The sequence below is a fragment of the Microtus pennsylvanicus genome, chromosome 21 (genome assembly GCF_037038515.1).
Source record: "Microtus pennsylvanicus isolate mMicPen1 chromosome 21, mMicPen1.hap1, whole genome shotgun sequence".
NCBI lineage: Eukaryota > Metazoa > Chordata > Mammalia > Rodentia > Cricetidae > Microtus > Microtus pennsylvanicus.
The window spans coordinates 3,443,998-3,464,868 of record NC_134599.1 but is presented as its reverse complement, the minus strand read 5'-3'; the positions used below and the strand labels follow the sequence as shown (position 1 = coordinate 3,464,868).

At 49.5% G+C, this 20,871-nt stretch overlaps 1 protein-coding gene across 4 annotated transcripts in view; it reads left to right on the top strand.

Moving 5' to 3' along the window:
- The window catches only part of Dpp6 (dipeptidyl peptidase like 6), an 812,759-nt gene that overhangs the window by 726,579 nt on the left and 65,309 nt on the right, over positions 1 to 20,871 (top strand). For all 4 annotated transcript variants that reach the window (XM_075955602.1, XM_075955604.1, XM_075955601.1 and 1 more), the window contains exons 10-12: positions 3,517 to 3,614; positions 17,439 to 17,562; positions 19,101 to 19,139. In XM_075955602.1, the coding sequence (XP_075811717.1) occupies positions 3,517 to 3,614; positions 17,439 to 17,562; positions 19,101 to 19,139 (261 nt within the window). The remainder of the gene's footprint in view (positions 1 to 3,516; positions 3,615 to 17,438; positions 17,563 to 19,100; positions 19,140 to 20,871) is intronic.

Here is a 20,871-nt window from a genome sequence, read left to right as displayed (position 1 = left end):
AATAAATACATCACCCCCTTTCAGTGACTCCAGGTGACCAAAAGCTTGCACTTCTGGCTCCCTGTGTGATGCAACTTCCGGTAGGTTAGAAGGACTTCTCTCTCTTCTGGCTTCCTGGGCCATGAAGAGGCTAAACTATCCACAGTCACTGTTGGTCCCAGAACTTGTGTTCCCCAATATCCATATGTTGAGACCCCAAGGTGGTGGGGCTCTTAAGAGGTGATGCAGGCTATGGGTGAGGAGCCCTGTGATTGAGGGGCATATGAAGGAGCCAGAGAACTCTCTCTTCCATTCCAGCTATGTGAGGAGTCATGAAACAGGCTTCATCTATGAGGCCCAGGCTCTCACCAGACAGGAAATCAACAAGCACCTTGATCTTGGCCTCTCAGCCCCAAGCTGTGAGGCTAACATCCCTGTTGTTCATAAGCCATCAAGTCTTTGATATTTTGTTATGGTGACCAAAGTAGACAAAGACAGGGCTGAGCCAGCAGAATAGCAGGGAAGGGCACAGGAAAGTGGGGGGGGGGGCTCCAAAGCTCAACCCTGCATCACGTCACAGCATCCACGCACAGGGCAGATCCTGATACAGAAACTTCCGTGACTCCCTCACTTGGAGGCTGGCATCTGGGAGCATAGATGCAGTTCCTGCTCCTAGGCTGCACACAGCTACCTATCCCCTATGCACACAGCTACCTATGCCCGAGGGCATCACCAGACTGCTTTAAGGCCAGAGAACAGGTGGGCATGGCACCCTTACTGCCGGGCTCCCACGCTTTGCTGGGCCCCACTCATACATCTGACACCATCCTACGCCTGCCAGGGAATATTTGAGCTGAGGTCTCCTCACCCACCTGGCTGGTCTAAAAACTAGCAGTGCATGTTCCCATATGGTGAGAAGTCCCTGAGCCTGTGGAGGAGCCATGATGAGAATGACGTATATGGGCTCAAAACAATGAACGAGAGGACGCAAGCACCTAGTGAGCTTGCCTGTGTCAGCTGCCAAACAGAACACCACAGGCTTAGGCCACTTCCACGACCACAATCGACCACAATAGTGTCCTCACGGCTGTGTCCCCATGACAACAGTAGTGTCCTCACAGCCGGGTCCCCATGACAACAGTAGTGTCCTCACAACCGTGTCCCCATGACCACAGTAGTGTCCTCACAGCCGGGTCCCCATGACAACAGTAGTGTCCTCACAGCCGTGTCCCCATGACAACAGTAGTGTCCTCACAACCGTGTCCCCATGACCACAGTAGTGTCCTCACAGCCGGGTCCCCATGACAACAGTAGTGTCCTCACAGCCGGGTCCCCATGACAACAGTGGTGTCCTCACAACCGTGTCCCCATGACCACAGTAGTGTCCTCACAACCACAGTAGTGTCCTCACAGCCGTGTTCCCATGACCACAGTAGTGTCCTCACAACCGTGTCCCCATGACAACAGTGGTGTCCTCACAGCCGTGTCCCCATGACCACAGTAGTGTCCTCACAGCCGTGTCCCCATGACAACAGTAGTGTCCTCACAGCCATGTCACCATGACCACAGTAGTGTCCTCACAGCTGTGTCCCCACGACCACAGTGGTGTCCTCACAGAGGCTGGATGTCTGAAGTTGGGATGTTGATGATCCAGGTCCTGGTGATGACTCTTCCTTGCTGCAGACTAACGTCTTCTTTTGAGTACCATTTTTTTTTTTAAATAGAGTCTCAGATGTCTCCGACTGGCCTGGAACTCTCTGTGTCCCTGAGGATGGCCTTGAACTTTTGATCTCCTACCTCCCCAGTGCTAGGATTGCAGGGATCACCACTCCCAGTTCACACGTGCTGGAGACTGAGCACAGTGCTCTGTGCGCTAGGCAAGCTCTCTCCCAACCGAGGCACCTCCCATTATTTCTTCACAAGGCAGATGACGAGAGCTCTGGTACCTTAATGGCACGAATGCCATCACAGGAGCCCACCCACGTGACCTCTTCTAACCCTAATCACTACCATAAGAGCATGCTTTCAAAGACCACCCACCTAGGGCAAGAGCTGCAGCATCCAGTCCAGCTGGTGGTACAGACTCCCACCAGTAGCCTTTGCGGAGTGTGGTCAGTGCCTGTTGGGGGTCCCAGAGTGGAGGAGCCTGAGTCACTGAGGACACAGCCTTGTCTCCTTTCCTCTCCTGGGAGATTGTAGCATGGATTTGCCATTGACTAGGTGTCTCTGCTCTCTTTCCCACCAGTCTTCATTGTATACAAAGTGAAAGGCTAGCTGGACTCAGTTAAACATAGTATATGAGACTAAGTCCAAGTCTCCCTAGCTCTTCTATATCCCCTAATATACACATACATATGCACGCACACACACACACACACACCAGCCATACACATACATTCCAATCATACATACATGTGTACATGTATATACACATACATATATCCTTAGAGTTGTCCTTATAAGTGACAGCCTAAAATCTAGTAAGTTCCTTGTTTAGCAGTGTGCTATGGGACATGTCCTCTTAACCAGGAACTAGAAAGTGCAGTCCTGCTGAGGATTTGGGGTCCATGTTTTAGTAGAACTTCCACGGACTGACAGACAAGAGTTCTGGGATGTGTCCTGTTCTTTCCCTCTCCCAGTCAGAGTATCCAGCTGCCAACTTGTTCCCTGCTGTGGGACAGATTCCTTCTAACCTAAATGTATAAGAGGTGGAAGACATCAGGTCTGAGCAGCCTTGCTGAGCCATGCCTCTTTCAGCCCTTCTCAGTTGAGAGTTTGGTCTCCAGAGAGAGGATGGCTGAAACTGATCAGGACTGTGGTTCCTTATTGAGAAAGAGGCTCCTGGGAGCTGTGACCCTCATAGATCAGTGTTCCTTACTGTCTGTGCATGCTCCTCTCTCCTCTTCATGACCCCGTACCTCTCTCTGCCCTCCTGAGCAGTTTTCTTCCTTCTCATGGCTAGCCAAGTACCCCCAACACTGGCAGACGGAGTGAACTGGATGGAATGGGCAGATGACGAGACTCCTGGGAAGGCAGAGCTGACCCAGATCTCTCTGCCTTTCAAACGTTCTGTATATTAGGAATGGAGAGAGCTCAGCTGGTAAAATACTTGCCATGTAAACATGATGCCTAGAGTTAGATCCCCACATAAAAATCTGGGTGTGATGGGATATAGTTGTAACCCTAGCACTGGAGAGGCAAAGACAAAATCCCTGAGGTTTCTGATAAGCCAGCTTTGGCGAGCACCAGACCAGTGAAAGATGCTGTCTTCAGACAAGACAGTGGATGGCATCTCAGGATGCACGACACCCAGGTTTGTCCTCTGGCCTCCAAACACATCAAACACACACACACATATGGATACACACGCACACACACATATCTGTCCTCAATGTAAGTGATGCTCTTTAGTATCAACCTCCACAGTGCCAAGATATGAGTCTTTCGGACAAGATGTTGCAAAGCCAAGGGGGGTTCCAGGCATCATGGCCACTTCCTCACACCGCTCCCTCACAGCTTTGTCCCCTCACTTTGCAGGCTGGCAGTGAAAACCCCAGCATCTCCCTCCACGTCATCGGCTTGAGTGGACCCACCCACGACCTAGAGATGATACCACCTGATGACCCTCGCATGAGGTTGGTTTCTTGCACCGTTGGGTTAGAAACAAATGCAAAGGGAAGTCATTAATGCAGCTTCTCCAGAATGAGTTCTCTTATAGCGCTGGTTCGCCTCTGAGCGCTTGGTTCTCCCAGCCTTCCTTGCTGATGTGTGGTTATCTTTTCTGGGGGAAAAAATAAATGGGAAACACCAAGCAGCATATACTTTCATTCCTGACCTTATATCGGGCCAGATAACCTTTCCCATGGGAAGGAATGTCCTCTGGAAAAGCATGCCGGGTCAGCCCCTGTCACAACAGGGTCATTCACACAGCCAACGGATGGCAACCTCTGGATGACCTGATGCAAGAAAATCCTGGAATCCAATTTCCAAGAGCAGCATCCCATTTTCAGGATTTTGGAGGACCTCTAGCTAAGCATCTCCTACAACTGCCTGATGAGTCCTGCTCTAAAGGGCCAGACCTCCCAGCGGGTGACAGGCATGTGCTTCAAAGGGCATGCGGGAAATCATGTTGGCCAATCGCTGCAAACATCTACTTTGTACAGACTTTCTAGTTAAATCAGAAAAACGGGATCCATCGAAGTGAAATTATTTGAATATCGGCTTTGCTTGAAATCAAGCCATCTGCAGACCAAACCATCTAGAGTCTGGTTCCATAGTACCATACCTCTCTGTGAGAACAGGGAAAGGACCCACACATCTAGGACTCTGGATGTCTATTAGAGCTGTTAGGGCTGGGAGCACCCAGTTTGGAGACTCAGCAGGTGCCAAGGCTACATGACAAAATTTGGTTCTTCATGTTTCCATCACTTACAAATTTCCACATTATTAGAAGTTTCTGGCGGCTTCTAGAAGGGCAAGTGCTTGGCCCAGTTGCTCTCGCTCCCCTGGAGAGGGTTCTCCACCACACGCTCACCCTCCGTTCTCCTCTCCCTGACATAGCCCCCTAGTTCCCCTAATGTGTAGTTTTCTTCACCCTCATGGAGAGTCACCAAGCAGAGGCACTCATTTGACATCAGTAGACGGGGACAGAAGGGAAGATGGTGGAACCCAGTAGAATTGTGCAGGGGCCTTGGGCACTTGGGGAAGGGATGAAGATTATGCTTTTCCGAGAGGGCTTGGCATGTCCAGCCTGCTCCCCACATGCAGAATTCCAATGAAGGTCTTCAACCCCTTTCTTTGGTGGAACCTGATATCATGGTGCCCCTGGGAGGAAATAAAAAAAGGCCAGGCTTGGGAATTTGGTAATCTGTAAAGGGCTAGCCTCTTCCTTTTTCTTCCTGCTCTGGGCTGGTCTTATCCCTTGCCAGACAGGATTAGGTGCCCCTACCTGAGCCCCTGCAGCTTCCTAGGGTAGGACTCTGGTGGCCCATCACAGGGCAGTCCCCCGGTCCGTGTGCAATGGTGGAAGAAGACCAGTCAGTTTGGCTGATGCTATTTTTACTGAGATAAAACAGCTCAGGCTATTGTCTCTGCATCTCTCCTGAAGATCCCTCTATGTCATCAATTCCCTCTCAGCCAATCCCTGCCAAGCCTCCAGGGGCCTGGTCCAGCCAACATGCTGAATTAATATGGAAAGTCACCTGGAAAATTTCAGCCATCTGTTTGAGTTAATTGGGAGTCTCGTTTAGTCAATTTGGTGATGCTGTTTCCACAGACTTGATCAGCTTCAAGGACAATGAAAAATTAGCTGCAGTCGGGACTTGAAGTTTGAGGGCTGGCTGGCTTTCAGGTCTTCTGCTTGCTCTAATTTCTTAAGCTAAATGCAATAACATGCTTCATGAGCAACACAAATTTGTAATACACAGATGCCACTCCACCTACTGATTCTCTGTCACACTTCCTTGAGGTTTTCTTTTCTTAATTTTATTTGTTTTTCTTTCATGTGTGTGAGTGGTTTTGCCTGCATAGACGTATGTGCACCATGTGCATGCAGTGTCTGCAGAAGCCAGAAGAGGGAGTCGGGTCCTCTCGAATTAGAGTTACAGATGGTTGTAAGCCACCATGTGGGTTCTAGAAGCCAAACTAAGGTCCTCTCTGAGACCAGCAAGCACTCTTAGCCTCTGAGCCATCTCCTAGCCTCGCTAGAGGTTTCCCTAAGATGCACACAGATGTATCAGAATGTAGTCTCAACGTGAGCACGCAGTTGGTAGTTGCCTGTCATTCAACCTGGCACTAAGAATTTGGTAGCGGGTGAGTATGGAGCCTACAGGGTAGAGGGTGAAACGGACATAAGGCAAAGCCTTATAGACACATAAACAACTGTGGGCCTGAGAAGAATCATGAAGGTGTATGGAAGAAGAGGCCGTTTGTCTGGACGTGACCATGTCACTGGCTAGACCAGAATTTCTCAGCCTTGACACAAATAAAATCTTGGGCCTGGTTAGTCTTGTTGTGGGGCTTCTCTGATCCCTCTTTCCCCATCCCCAGCCATGGATGGAAGAGGTCTCCTGGCATCAACAAAACTCCAACCAGAGAAGCCCTGGTATGAAATGAGGTTCCCTACCAACTGACTGGACTCAGTTCCATCGCCCCAGGCATTTCCAGCCTCTCTTGCTTGTCCTCTCCTCTGTAAAATAGAGGAAGGTACCTATTATAGAACGTGTGCGGTCTCCAGGGTAGCTGGTAAAACTCTAGGAGGTGATTCAGGGAGCATAGCCCTGACCCATGCAGTCTCCTGGATGATACTATTCCCTGCAGGCCACATCTCCCTTCTCAAATGTCCCCTGCTTGTCAAAGAAGTTCATGTTCACATAGCTAACTGGCTGCCTAGCATCACCACTGGGCATTGTCAATTATGTGGTCAAATTATGATTCCCAGGTGAGACAGGGGACTTTAGTTGAAGATTTAACTCCAGAGTTAACAAAGGATGCAAGAAAGTGTTCAGATGGGTCCAGATGGCATTTGAGAAGATGGACATCTAGAGACAATTCGACAAACGTGGCATTGAACTTTCTGGATTCCTTCTGGTCCAGCAGGCAGAGTCCAAAGATTCCTCTACACCAACAGGGACGAAAGTTGCCAGTCAGTCAAAAGCAGTCAACACAGGAAAGGTTGCTCCTTATAATTTTGCATGATCTCATTGGCCTCTGTAGGAGGGCTGGATGAAGTCAGCCACCATTTCTCTATTGGCATCTGAAACTGGACAGTCTTTAGTAAGCTGGGGTGCCTGGTCCCTTCCTGCCCTCAAGCCCTGCAGTTTTCCTACCCCAGTCCAGGCTACTCCATCTTCACCTTGACCGGCTGACTGTCCTTGACTGCCCCAGGGATCTGCTCCTTTCTCTGAATCCTTTCTGTGCCTAGCAGTATCGCCCCCATGGCTTGTCAGTCTCCTGCTTCCCTACCCACTGGATCTCCAAACAGTAGCTAGAGTGACATTTAAGCCACAGTGGGTCATGAGGCCCCTGCTCAGAGCGTCTGCAGCTTCCCTCCTCACAGAGGAAAACTAGACAGCTTCTCTAACAGCCTAATCACTCCGTCACTCAAACCTGCTACTTGACTCTAGCACCCCCTATCGTCTATCACTAGGGTCTTCTTGCCCTGAAAGCCCTTTGGAGAGCTCAGGTTACCTGCTCTCCCCTTCAGAACCAGGGGATCTGGAGGGTCAGCTTGTCTTTATTGATTTGTTCCTGTTTCTGCCCCACCTGCAATGTGGAGTGGTTGAGGTAGGGACAGACACACACACACGCGCACGCGCACACACACACACACATAAGTCTACTCCCATTCTGCAACAAGGAGTGGTGCATTATTTCAGTTCAAGACAAATTTGCTCAATGAGTAAGTTAATTTAAATATTAGAACCAGAGTTTCTCTTTCCATAGGCTCTTGAGGTCGATTTCTTTATTTGTGCTGGTTATTTTCTGGGGGTGGAGGCTAATGTTTTGGCATTAGACATTGGTGACAGCCTCCATTAAGGAAAGGGGAAATAAGGGGGCTGGAGACGTGGCTAGTGATTAAGAGTGCTTGCTGCTCTTTCAGAGGACCACGAGTTTGGTTCCAAGCACACCTGCTGGGCAGCTCACAACTACCTGTGACTCCAGTTTCAGGGGACTCTGAAACTGCTTCCATAGGCACCCCCATACACCTGGCATATGCATACGGGGATGTAATAATTAAAAGTAAAAAGTAAGACTTCAAAACTATAAAATGAAATGATACACTTGCTCTATGCAGGGTACGAGGAAGACTTAAAGTGCCATGGGGGTGGGGGTGGGGAGATGTGCCCCGTGGGTAAAGATGCTTGCGGTGAAGGCTGGAGGCCCAAGTTCGACCCAGAACTGACTCCTGACCTTCCCGTGTTCACTGATGTGCTGCGTACACATACAATTTTAGGATATTTTAATGCCCTTGAAAATGTAGAAAGAAGTAACCAGGAATCCTGGAGATGCAGGCATATAGTCAGCAGGGAGGCACGGGGCAGAGAAAGACACCAGACACCTTGTCAGTTTCCCCAGTGCATGGCTGTTCTTTGTCTCCACCCAGCCTGACTTCTCTGGGATGCTGCATTACGCTGGCCCTGTGAATCCTTCCATATGGCTCCCAGGCCCTCATTGGTCTATGTAGAAAGAGCTGTGTTAGGCTCTTGGGCAGTGGAAAGCCTCCCTGAGAATGCAGTCTCCGAAGCTGTGATAGCACCCTGCTGCGGACTCTGAAGGGCCAGGGCAGGAGCCACACGTGGGAATGAAAGAGGACCCCATGGAAGTGTTGGGAACACCTCTCAGACATTTCAGGAAGCTGCCAACAGCCGGGGTGTCTTGGGAAATCCATGTCAGGATCAAGAATGGCCCTGCGGCACACATAATTCATACAAGCACACCATACGCATAAAATTAAATAAATAAATCTTTTTGAAATTGCAGTTTTAGAAAATATGGATATACATGTGGATCTGGATATAGATAGAAATAAGGCTATTTAGAGGGACGGGTGTGTTATAGATCAAGTGTAGGTACAGAACAATACAGAGATGGGGCATGCATCTGAGTGTGTATCCAGCACGCAGACTGCACTGTACTCCCAGACTGTACACAGGGACTTGGTGTGCCACTGTTTCCTGGTCAGCTGACACTGCCAAGCCTTCTCTACCGCCAGCTCCTCCTCCACACACAGTATCTCTGATCCAGCCTGTGCCAGCACCCCTGTGAAACTCAGCCTTCCTCCTTTCTGGTTTAGGCACAGTGCCACACTGTGGTGGGTCCTGGCTGCTCAATGTGGGAAGCTCTTGCTGGTGGTGGGAATGGCAGTCATTCCAGGCTGGGGAGTGAGAAACCTTTGTGCTATAGAATCACTGCAAATGTTTTCCCAGAATCCCTACCAACCACTGAATTAGCATCTTCCCTATTTAAAATGCCTAGCCCATAGGAATTGAAAATCAGAGTCTTAGAAGTCTCCTTAGCCGCATTTCCACGGGAGAAACAGGACAGTCTGGTGCTCATCGCTGTGTCTCAGGTGTCACGAGCACCCAGGGTGTTCTGAGGATGTTGTCGGGAGACAGCCATGAACGATGAGCTCTTTGGCAGGCCTGTGAATAGAGCAGACGTCAACGAAAAAGCATCATTGACATCTGAGTGTTGGCAGCATTCTGGACAAGGGTTTTGCGTGCTGTGTCACAAGGCCGGTGAATCAGCCGATGGTGAACACAAAGGGCTGAAGTGACAGCTAGTCTCCTCCCCTGAGACACAGCTAGCAAACCAGTACACTCATTTGAGGGTATCTGCCAGAGAACAGGACGTGACAGAAAACGGCCTGCAGCCTGTGTTTAGACATGTCCGCATGCACTGGGGCATGGCAGAATGGATGCACGCCTGCTGTCTGCCAACAACAGGTCAATGTTTGATATCCATCCTCCCCCCACCTTCCCATCTCAAGGATCCTGATGCTTCTAGAGCTCCCAAACTTTCCTCACTTTCCTTACATTTCCCCCAGTGACTTACAGAGACCAAAATTGAGGTCCAAAGAGGGCAGGTGACTGCTAAAGACTCCCCTAATCCTTTTCAGGGCTAGGCATGGGTCTCTAAAGCCAGAGGTCATTGCCACCTGAGCTCCAACGGGCCTCTCAGGTCTCTCTGGAAGCAGAGCTCCTGCCCCCCACAGTCCCCTCAGAGTCTCCAGGTCAGGAGACATATTCAAAGTGTTTCCCTGGGCTCTAAGGAGGTCTGTAAGTGCTGAGTCACTAGGTGTGCAGGCCCTGCTTTCCCGTGCATGCTCGGGCTGTGGTAAGCAGGGCTGTAGCCCTGTATTGAACAGAAGGTCTTAACAGAGTTTGACACAGTTTTAGCAGAGGTAGTGACCAAGCACCAGAGCACTGAATCAGTCAGCAGGCACAGTGAGTCAGCCACAGGGGATCATTAATTTAAGATCAAACATGGAAGGTAAATGTGTGGTAGTTTGAAAGAAAATGGCCCCCATAGGGAGTGACACTATTAGGAGGTGTGGCCTTGTTGGAACAAGTGTGTCACTATAAGGGTGGGTTTGAGGTCTCCTATGCTCAAGCTACACCCAGTATGACAGTTCACTTCCTGTTGCCTGTGGTTCAAGATGTAGAACTCTCAGCTCCTTCGCCAGCACTGCGTCTGCCTGTACACTGCCGTAAACCTCTGAAACTGTAAGCCACCCCCCAATTAAATGTTTCCATTATAAGAGTTGTCCTGGTTACAGTGTCTCTTCACAGCAATAGAAGACAGTATGCATTCAGTGGACACCGGGAGATCAGAGTAAGCAAGTTCCCAGTGGCCTGGGTAGATATGGACAGGGTGGCATCAGGACGAAGCTGAGCAGATGACTGGGGTCAGGGCCAGAGTAGAAGAATTTGAAAAAGGAGACAAAAGCCAGATACCAGACCACCCACAGCCATCGTCACAGGGGGAAGATGTGAAGAGGCACACAAGGGGTCCTGACACCAAGCAGGTGTCTACAGGCTGTCCACAGCCCAGCATGACTAAGAGAGTGCAGACGTTTCCTTGGCAACAAGATGGTGTCATGAAGCTGGTGTCAGGCTGAGCATCAGCGATGCCCTCCCTGGGAGCTGCAGTGATCACTTGCTCTGCCTCAGAATCTGCCCTCTATGTTCTTCTTCTGTGAAAGGAGGGACCAGAGTCCTTGAGGCTCTGAGTCCACAGGGCCCAGAGATTCACTCAATGTGCTAAATTCTCTAGCCTCGCCCTCAAGCACTAGCGTGTTATTTGGTGAGGCATTTGATGAAAGGGACAGCTGTGAACAGACATTTTTGTCCCTCTGCACATCAGCCTGTGTTCCAGAAGAGAAAAGACAGCCCCCGAGTGTGCTTTACTCGCAGAATTGCGAAGCTGCTTCTTACAAATGAGCGAGTTGGACCAGGACACCCCAGAAAGCTGTAGTGCCCATGACCCACAGCAATAGGGGCTCTGCTGTCTGAGAAAAGGCTCAGGGGTTATTCTAACTGGATCTCAGGGGCAGAGAGAGTCAAATAGAGCAAGCCACCCATAGACTGGGGCCTTGTGTTGATGGGGGACTGCAAGGAGAAAGCCAGAGAAATAAATATCACCCTCTTTCTCCCTTCCCTTTAACCTCTTGACTGTGCCCCTGTAAGGCAATCAGAGCCCCTGATGCCATCTGTCATAGTCACATTAGCATTTAATCGGAGGCTTGTTTACAGTTTCAGAGTCAGTCAGGATCATGTGGTGGGAAATGTGGCGGCACACACACAGGCATGGCTCTGGAGCAGCAGCTAAGAGCTCACATCTGATGCAAAACTTACAAGGAGAGAGAGAACAAGACTGACTGTTCCTGGCATGGGTTTTTGAAATCTCGAAGTCCACCCCCAGTGACACACCTCTTGCAATAAGGCCACACCTCCTAATCCTTCCTAAATAGTCCACCAACTAGAAACAAACCCTCAAATATATGAGTGTATGAGGAAGCATTCTCATTCAAACCATCACACCAACCATACTGGGGAGTACCCACAGGAGCACGGAGCAGAATGGAGGAAGCAAAGGACGCCTACAGGGACACATAGGAAACACCCAGCATGCCCTCATGTGGCACCAGTCCTTTGCCCAGGAAATGCCTAATACATTTTGAGGGACAGTGGATAAGTTCATATATGGAGCCTGTATAGATAGATGTGTTGGATGGATAGATAGATGAGTAGTAGATAGACTGGTGGGTTGGAAGGGTGTGTGAATGAATGGGTTAGATTGCGTTGATGGACAGTAGAAGATAGAAGGAATGGATTGGATTAGATGAGTTAATAAATGGATTGGATGACTGAATAGATGAATTGAATTGGAAGGATTGGAATAGATGTGTGGATGGATGGATGGATGGATGGATGGATGGATGGATGGATGACAGGATGCATATACTGATATATAAGTCAAAGATGGATCAGAGTGAGGGTAGATGGATAGATATAAAATAGATAGGTTAATTGGGAAGTATATTGGATGAGTTAGCAAATGGATGGATGGATGGATGGATGGATGGATGGATGGATGGATGGATGGATGGATGATTGGATGGATGGATGGATGGATGGATGATTGGATGGATGGATGGATGGATGGATGGATGGATGGATGGATGGATGGATGGATGGGTGGATGGGTGGGTGGACGGACAGACAGTGTGATAAGCAAAGAGATAGACTTTGACTGCATTAAACTAAAATACAGAGAGGACCTGCATGTATCTTAATAGTTGCCTGGTGACTCTGAGGACCCAGACAGGACCTGAACTTCTCTGCAGGCAGCCTTGTGCTCAGCATTGACAACTTGCTCAAGGTTGCCTTCTACTGAAGCACACCATTTTCCACACAGATGCCCCTCCCACAGTGTGTTCTCTTCCAGCTTGATCCACGAAATAAACATTGCTTTAAGATGCCAGAGTTCACGGGACTTTGTTCCCTTTGCCCTTTATTGCCACCGGCTGTCAAAACCTGTATCAGAATCAGAAATACCAAAAGTGACATGGTACATTAATCCCTGTGAGAGAAACAATATCCAGTCATATTTTATGGCAGACAAGTGGGCTAATCAAACATTCATCCACTGCTCACCAGCAAGCACCTCTGTGCTCTGGTCTGAAGGCACCTCCTAGGCCAAGCTGCAAGTCCCCTTCCAATATGCTCCCAGGCAGAGCCAACTTCCTCCATAGTACCAGTCCCCAAGCTGAAGTTAAAGACCTGCTCATCCAGTCTTCGTCTAACCTGTAAGCCAGTGCCTGCCCACCAATGCCTACAGTTATTTAAGTAGAACCCTGCTGTCCATAGCATCTGCTCTGAGTACTGTGTGAGTAACTAGCATCCTTTAGACTAGAGAGACCATCAGAAACCTTTCCAGCTTGGGTCCAGCAGAGTGTTTCCTGCAAAGAAAGGGGCTAAAAAGGAGAACTGTTCTGCATCAATGAGGCAGTGACCTGAGAATACACTCTCAGCATTCACAAGTGCACCCATGAAGCAGATTTCGAGAAGCACCCTAGGTTGGAGAGATGCTCTGCAGTCTCAAGAACAATGGCAATGGGTTTTTGATCCTACTGCACGTACTGGCTTTGTGGGAGCCTAGGCAGTTTGGATGCTCACCTTACTAGACCTGGATGGAGGTGGGTGGTCCTTGGACTTCTCACAGGGCAGGGAACCCTGATAGCTCTATGGGCTGACAAGGGAGGGGAACTTGATTGGGGGAGGGGGAGGGAAATGGGAGGCGGTGGCGGAGAAGAGACAGAAATCTTTAATAAATAAATAAATGGGAAAAAAAACAAAACAAAACAAAAAAAAGATCACTGGCGGCTCTTCCAGAGGACCCAGGAACTATTCCCAGCACACGCATGGCAACTCAGAGCCATCTGTAACTCCAGTTCCAGGAGCACTGATGCCCTCTTCTGGCCTCTGCAGGCACCAGGCAAAACTCCCACGCACATAAAATAGTAAAACAAAAGTGTGCTCCTTCGGGCACTCAAAGAAATCTAGAAATTTGTCTGAAGGAGATGGAACCTCCAGATCTGAATGTTGGCAACAGGTCCAACAAAGCTGTCTGAGCCAAAGAAATAAGCAACATCCCATACTGCGTCAGTGTACAGTTGTCCAGAACAGTTAATGGGAAGAGGATTCAGCAAACAAGCTACATCCCTTCTGTGTCAGGTCCAGCCCCGACTTCTTCAGAAGGGTTATACTTCCCATCTTTCTGATCCTCTCCCATAACTGCTTGCTAATTTTTTTCCATTCCACAGTACTGCATCTGTCTAACAAAGCATTGGCACATTCAAAGGACATTGATTAGGGGCAGGGCTGGAAATGGAGACCTATAGTTTGGTCAAAATTCCATATGTTTATACAATGTATTTTGTTCGTATCTATCCACCACTGTCTCCTCCAACTTCCACTAGTGTTCCACACCACAGCCTCCTTTCCTGTTGTTTCTAATAAGCCCTGAGTCTGATTTGTGCTGCCCATGGTGCAAGCATACATGGTAGCTATCCACTGAGACATGGACTCCCTGCTAACAGTCACATCCTCAAAGTGACTCCCTCCCAGCCTTCAGTGGCTAATAGTTTGTCTGCCTAGGATGGGGCTATGTGGGCCCCACCCCTAGTTAGAATTCTGGCTGGCTTGATCTTGTGCGGATCCTGTGCAGGCAAGCACAGCTGCTGTGCCTTGATGCTTGCAGCAGCACCATGCCCAGAAGTCAGCATTCACAACTCCCATCACCAACCACCTCTTAGGCTCTTTCTTCCCCCTCTTCAGCCATGTTCCCTGAGCCCTGAATCAAGGGCTGGTGACAGTTCTTGATGGCCTGTTACAGAAGTGCCCAGTCCAGCCCCACCCATAGCATACAGCTTGAGGACAATTTTTTGGTGACTGTTCTATAAGTCCTGCTGATGAGTGGGTTTCCAGAAGAGAAGGTTGTGTTCATTCATCTATTTCCATTTATAGTGCTTCATATATAGATCAGGAATAGGAAGTTTAGAATAAGGGTCACTGCATTTGACTACTAGTGTAAGTTTTTATAAGAGGTGCAGAAGGAATGTGCCAACAATTGAAACAGGTACAGGTCCCTCATTAGCGGGAAGGGTGTGAGAGAGGCAATTCTTTAAGAACCCTCATTCTCTCTCCTTGATCACCCACATGAGTGGTATTGTTGGCAGTCGGGATGGTTATATGTGGCTTCCCACCCACTGCCTGGCTGCCTGTGCACAGCTAACCCAAGAGGTCATTAGCACATCCTCCGGGAGCTTCAAGCTGATGACCTCCATCTGTTGTATGTATATGTATGGCAGTGAGTACATGTGTATACATGTGTGTGCACACACGCATGGGAGGGCATAGGGGATCATTCATCTATGTTCACACGTGTGTGTTTGTATGAGGGAATGTGTGTGCATGTGTGTGCACAAGTATATGGGGGTAAGTGGGTGTATACACACATATGTGAAGGTGAATGCATGTGTGTGCACACATGTATATATACATGTATATACATGTGTGCGCACACATATGTAAAGGTGAATGCATGTGTGTGCATACATGTATGTACATGTGTGCACACATGTGTGAAGGTGAATACATGTGTGTGCACACATGTATGCATATACATGTATATACATGTGTGCACACATATGTGAAAGCGAATGCGTGTGTGCACACATGTGTATATATACATGTATATACATGTGTGCACACACATATGTGAAGGTGAATGCGTGTGTGTGCACACATGTATGTATATACATGTATATACATGTGTGCACGTGTGTGTGGAGGACAGCAGTCACATCGTTTTTTTTCCCCAGTGGTTTGCTACCTTAATTTTTTGAGACAGGGTCTCCACTAAACCTGGATCTCACCAGTTCATACTGGCTGACCACATGCCCCAGGGAACCTCCCCCCAGTACTGGGACTACAGGCACACACTCCTGGCCTGATCTTTTTATAGCATGCCTTGGTTATGATTTTTGCTGGTGTGATAAAACACCATGACCAAAGCAACTTGAGGAGGAAACAGTTTCTTTCACCTTACAGCTCTTAGTCTATCGTCCAGGGAAAAATAAGGGAAGGAACTCAAGGCAGGAATATGGAGGTGGGAACTGCAGCAAAGGAACTCAAGGCAGGGGTATGGAGGTGGGAACTGCAGGGAAGGAACTCAAGGCAGGGGTATGGAGGTGGAACTGCAGCAGAGCCCCTGGAGAAGTGCTACTGACTGGCCTGCTCCGTGGGCCTTGCTCAGTCGGCCTTCTTACAGCACCCAGAACCACCAACCTGTAGGTGGCAGCTTTCACAGTGATATGGACCCTCCCACATCAATTATTAACCAATAAAACATACCACAAGCTTGCCTGAAGGTGAAGGACAGTCTGGCAGGGGCATGTTCTCAGTCTTCTCATGCCCCTTCAAGAGGCTGTGGAACACAGGAGCACCCTCTAGGGTAGGTAGCTGGAAGGACACACTGACTTTCACAGCAGGTGCCAGGACAGGGGACCAGGGAGGAGACCGACCCTGTAAACGCTGTGCCCAGATCCAGATCCACTGGGCCTGCAGGCAAGAGAGCAGATGGCATGAACAGAAATGGCCTTGCTTTAGAAATCTCAGGACCCAGAAGGTTAAGATCATGAGAGTTGGTTGTGTCTAGCAATGCCTCCTGTCTGAGTATAGATGTGATGTATTCCTTACCCACAAGGCCTTGAGAGGCTCCCCAGGACTGTGTGGGGCAGTTCCAGGGCCCCCTCACCCCTACCCAGTTAGTCGCATCTTCTGTTTGGAGGGGGTGTGCTTGACTGGAAATGGTCATCAGGCTGATTTGGGGAATGGGCAACAGTCAGGGATTGGGTTTCCTGATTAGTGGAGGTCTTGCTGCAAGTACCCATTTCTTCAGGCCTTTCTGTGGAGCATAAGCTAAGTATAGAAGGCCCCCTTCCAGTTCACCGGGAGTGCCTGGTGAGTGTGCCACTGTTGCCTGTGAAAAAAGATCTTATAGGAGCACCAAGTGCTCATCCCCAACAGCAGATCTCATTATAGAGAACAGGCAGGCCACTAAACGTGCTAGCTGGCTTCTAGAACAATCTAGGAAGTCACCTGAGGATACCTATTTGGGGCACTTACTTTCTTGACATTTTCTTCTTCTTTTCCCATATAAAGTGGGGCACCCTAGCCTTGGAGAGTCCTGAGTGATAGAATTAATCAGCATAAGCATCCCGCCCTCCCACTATTAGTATCAGACCACTCTGTGCATGGTGGTATTTTCAGGTTTGGGTAAAATCCAGCACGTGAAATCAAACTAAGTTCTCCAAAGCCCAGGACCAGAGCCATTGGCCCTAATCCTGGGTATTTTTTTCCTTAAAGAGTGAAAAAAAAAAAAGAACTGAACCCTCGGTAGTCCAGCCTCAGAGCCTCTGAAGCTTAGCCCTCTGAGGCTCCCCTGCACTGTCCCTCTCTCAAGGCCCCTCCTCCCTCACCCTCAGTCCCCACCCCCACCTCTATGCCAGGTCCTTCTCCACCCCACATGCCCAGTGCATCAGCTTTTGTAGGGTTGTGCCCTGAGTAAGCCTGCGATGTGAAATTGAAGTCAGTAGAGCCCCAGCGAGAGCATGTGCCTGACTCTCCTCCCCACACACACACACATAACTGGCAGGGCAGCTCCACTGTCCCCATCTTGTTTCAGAGAGCCCAGCTGGGGCGGGCAGGTGCTGAGGGTTAACTAATCACCCTGACTCTAGGCTGTCCATGAGGCTTTGACCCACCTGTGTTCTTGGATGAGGCCACTTCAGAGCCCCGCACCCACACACACTGGCTGCTGTGTTCAGACGTGGAGGGTAGCCAGGTCGTGGTGTCCATTGCCCCTGCTCACACTCTTGTCTTTGTTTTCAGGGAGTATTACATCACCATGGTGAAGTGGGCCACCAGTACCAAGGTCGCTGTGACCTGGCTGAACCGAGCCCAGAATGTGTCCATTCTGACCCTCTGTGACGCCACCACGGGTGTCTGCACTAAGGTATGGGGACAGAGGAGGGGGTAAAGGAATGGTTACAGCAGGGAAGGTGGATTCCAATCAGGCTGGAGAAATGTGAAGCCTAACTTAACTCAGCTTGGTCATTGATGCTATGTCCAGCCTTTGGTTTAGTGCCACCTGGTGGTCAAAACAGGTATTGCTACAAAATCCCTGGGCTGATCAGAGCAGCAGCCTTGAATCCCACTAAGGGGCCTTTGCAGGCGAGGGTCTGTTTCCTTTCACACTGGCCACTGCTCTGCTGGGAACACTACTCTCCCCACTCTCTGATTCCCAAAAGAGAAGACTGGTCCAGGACCCGACCCAGTTCAGTCTCAGTCCAAGCATACCTTTCCCCTGAGTCAGGTGCCCCACACAGATAGGCAGCCCAGTAGTGTGTCTAGAAGCAGAAAGCAGCCCAGGGTACCCTTACCTCCTGTCCAGGGCAGCAAACTCTCCCCTCTGTTCTGTAGGCCAGCCTTCCACATTGCTGAGCCACAGCCTTAAGAAAGTCGCCTCATATTGAATTCAAAAGACCAAGTGACACGCCAGGCAGATCTTCCAGAGACGGCTCTGACCCCAAGTTTCTATTTTTCCAGCAAGGAACACCAGGCTTGGGCAGGTTCACTTAGACCTATGACTCCACCAGACAGCTCTCAGCACACTGCTGAGGGTGGGGGGGCGTCTCTAGGAGGTCACAGTGACCTGATCCTGCCTCTGACAGCTCGTTGGGTTGATATTTCCTCTGGGTTGTTCTGACGGGCTTGCTGAAGGGGAGGGTGAGGCAGGCAGGGCTCAAGGCTCGATATCTGTGCTGAATCTTCTTGGTGCCTGTCCACCATGCAGTAGGAGCAGCCACTCTGGCTGCCACAGACGGTGTGGGACCAGCCCCAGGTTGGTGGTACCTCTGGTGGCAGCAACTGAGCAAAGCAGCCATCTGGTGCTTAAGACATGATTTGTTTTGTAAATCTTTTCACACAGCTCCGGGGAGCAACGTTCATGCATGCTTTGACCCATTTTAACTGGCTTTGTTTTCCATGATTGTTTCTTGGAATTGTAAACTGGAATCTTGATCACCGTTCCCACTGGCGCGCACGCGCGCGCACACACACACACACACACACACACACACACACCAGGTCCAAGCAGTGCAGCACCTGACACCTGCCCATGAAGGAACGTACTGACCAACAGCAATGGTCAAGTAGACACACGCCCAGCTAGTGTGTCTGCCAGGTGGGCACAGGCTGGCCAGTGGTGATCACCGAGGTTTAGAAATCCCATCAGCTTCCACAGGACCACTCACCGCTGTGATGGCCCTGGTTGTGAAGGACAGTGGCATTCTCCTTGCCCGAGGACGATTGTGCTGGGCTGTGAGCCACAGTATGGGACAAAGAGAGCAGGGATTACCTCTACACCGTGTTGCCTGGGTGCTACTCTGTGCAAGTGCATTTGCCATGTAGGTGCGATTAAACCGTTCTCTGTACGGTGCGGTGCGTGCAGGCAAACAATAGCGCCTTTCTAATGCTCCAATTCCATTTCAGAAACACGAGGATGAAAGCGAAGCTTGGCTCCACAGACAGGTAACTCCGCGTGCCGGACACCATGCTCCCATCACCCTGACCCCCTAACCTGGTGCTTCTCAACCTTCCCAATGCTACGACGCTTTAATACACTTCCTGGTATTGTGGGGACCCCCACACCATAAAGTTATTTTCGTTGCTACTCTATAACTGTAATTTTGCTATTATAAATTGTATTGTAACGATCTGTGTTTTCCAATGGTCTTAGATTACACCCTTGAAAGGGCCATTCAATGCCCTAAAGGGGTTGTGACCCAAGGTTGAGAACCACTGCCCTAACCCTCCACAGGGGTGGGTGCCATGGTTTTCATATGCAGGAGTCATTTGGGGATCCCCACCTGAGATCACCCAAGTGTGTTTGCTATTGTGATTGGGGCGGTGTGTGCACAGTCGCCTCTTCTTCGTCCTCCCGGGGTGCTTGCCAGGCAGTTCTGTAGAAGCCAAGTTCCCTGGGGGGTGGTCTGGAGGTCACTGCCCCTCAGGACAGTAATGATGAGCATCTCGGCTCCCACTCAGATCTTGTAATTGGTGAACTCAGAATAGTGCGCCCAGCTGTGGTGTGTAGCGGTAAGTGGATACCAATGTGGCTGATACTCCAGTTCACCCATTCACTCTAAGGCATGGTTTATAGCCGTGGCCTCTCTCGGTGAGACGTTTCCTCGGGAACTTGGACCCCAGAATCATCCCTGAGATTTTTCTCTCGTCCAAAACTCAGAAAAGCATCTTAAAGCAAGCTCTGAAGGCCAGAGATGAAAAGAGGTTGGGGTTTGAGGTGTGGCTCATTGGTAAAGCACTTATACAATGTGCCTGAGACTCTCAGTCCAGTCCCTGGCATTGAAAAACAGAAATCAGTCAAAGCGGGTCAGGAGGGCCTGGGGAGGTGGCTCAGTAGGTAAGACATATCCTGCCCTTGGCGAGGACAGGAGTTCATAAAGTAGCCCCAGCGCCGAGTGGCTCAAAATGGCCAGTAACTCCAGCTCAGGGGGTCAGACACCCTCTTCTAACCTCCAAGAGCCCTCACGCTCATGTGCACATATGCACACAAATACACACAATTTTTAATTAAAATGAAGCCTTAAAAGTAAGAGCTATCAGGAGAAACTTAGGCAAATCTCCCTGTGATGCATTTTTTGACATAACATACCCAAAAAAGTGATGCCTCGCCCAATATTTCTGTTGATTCTTTTGTCTCATTCCAACATTCTTGCATTAGACCAAGTTCAGAGAACTTTTTTCTCTTTTATTCTTCCCAAGGCAATAAAATTATCTTCAAATCATTCTAGAAAAATCAAAACAGGTTTAAATCCAAAGAATCATTACACAGAGAGAGCTAGGGATGTGGCTCAGCACTTGCTTAGCGTGCCCAAAGCCCCAGGCTCCACTCACAGCCAAGAATATAAAGGAATTATGAGTAAGAAGCACAAGTGTGTATTTTTATTGGCACAGAGATCCGATTTGTTGAACATCCAGTTATCACCAGTGGCCCCTGTGTGGGTTACTTTTCAGTTGCTGTGATGAAACACAATGGCCAAAACAACTTATGAATGAGTTTATTTAGGCTTATGATTACCGAGGGATAAGGGTCCATCATGGTGGGAGGCCTGACAGCCAGAGGAAGACATGTGGCAAGGACAGGAAGCTGAGAGCTCACATATTCAGCCAGGAACGCAAAGCAGAGAAAGCACACTGGAAGTGGGGTGAGGCTCTGAACTTTCAAAGCCTGCCCCGGGGA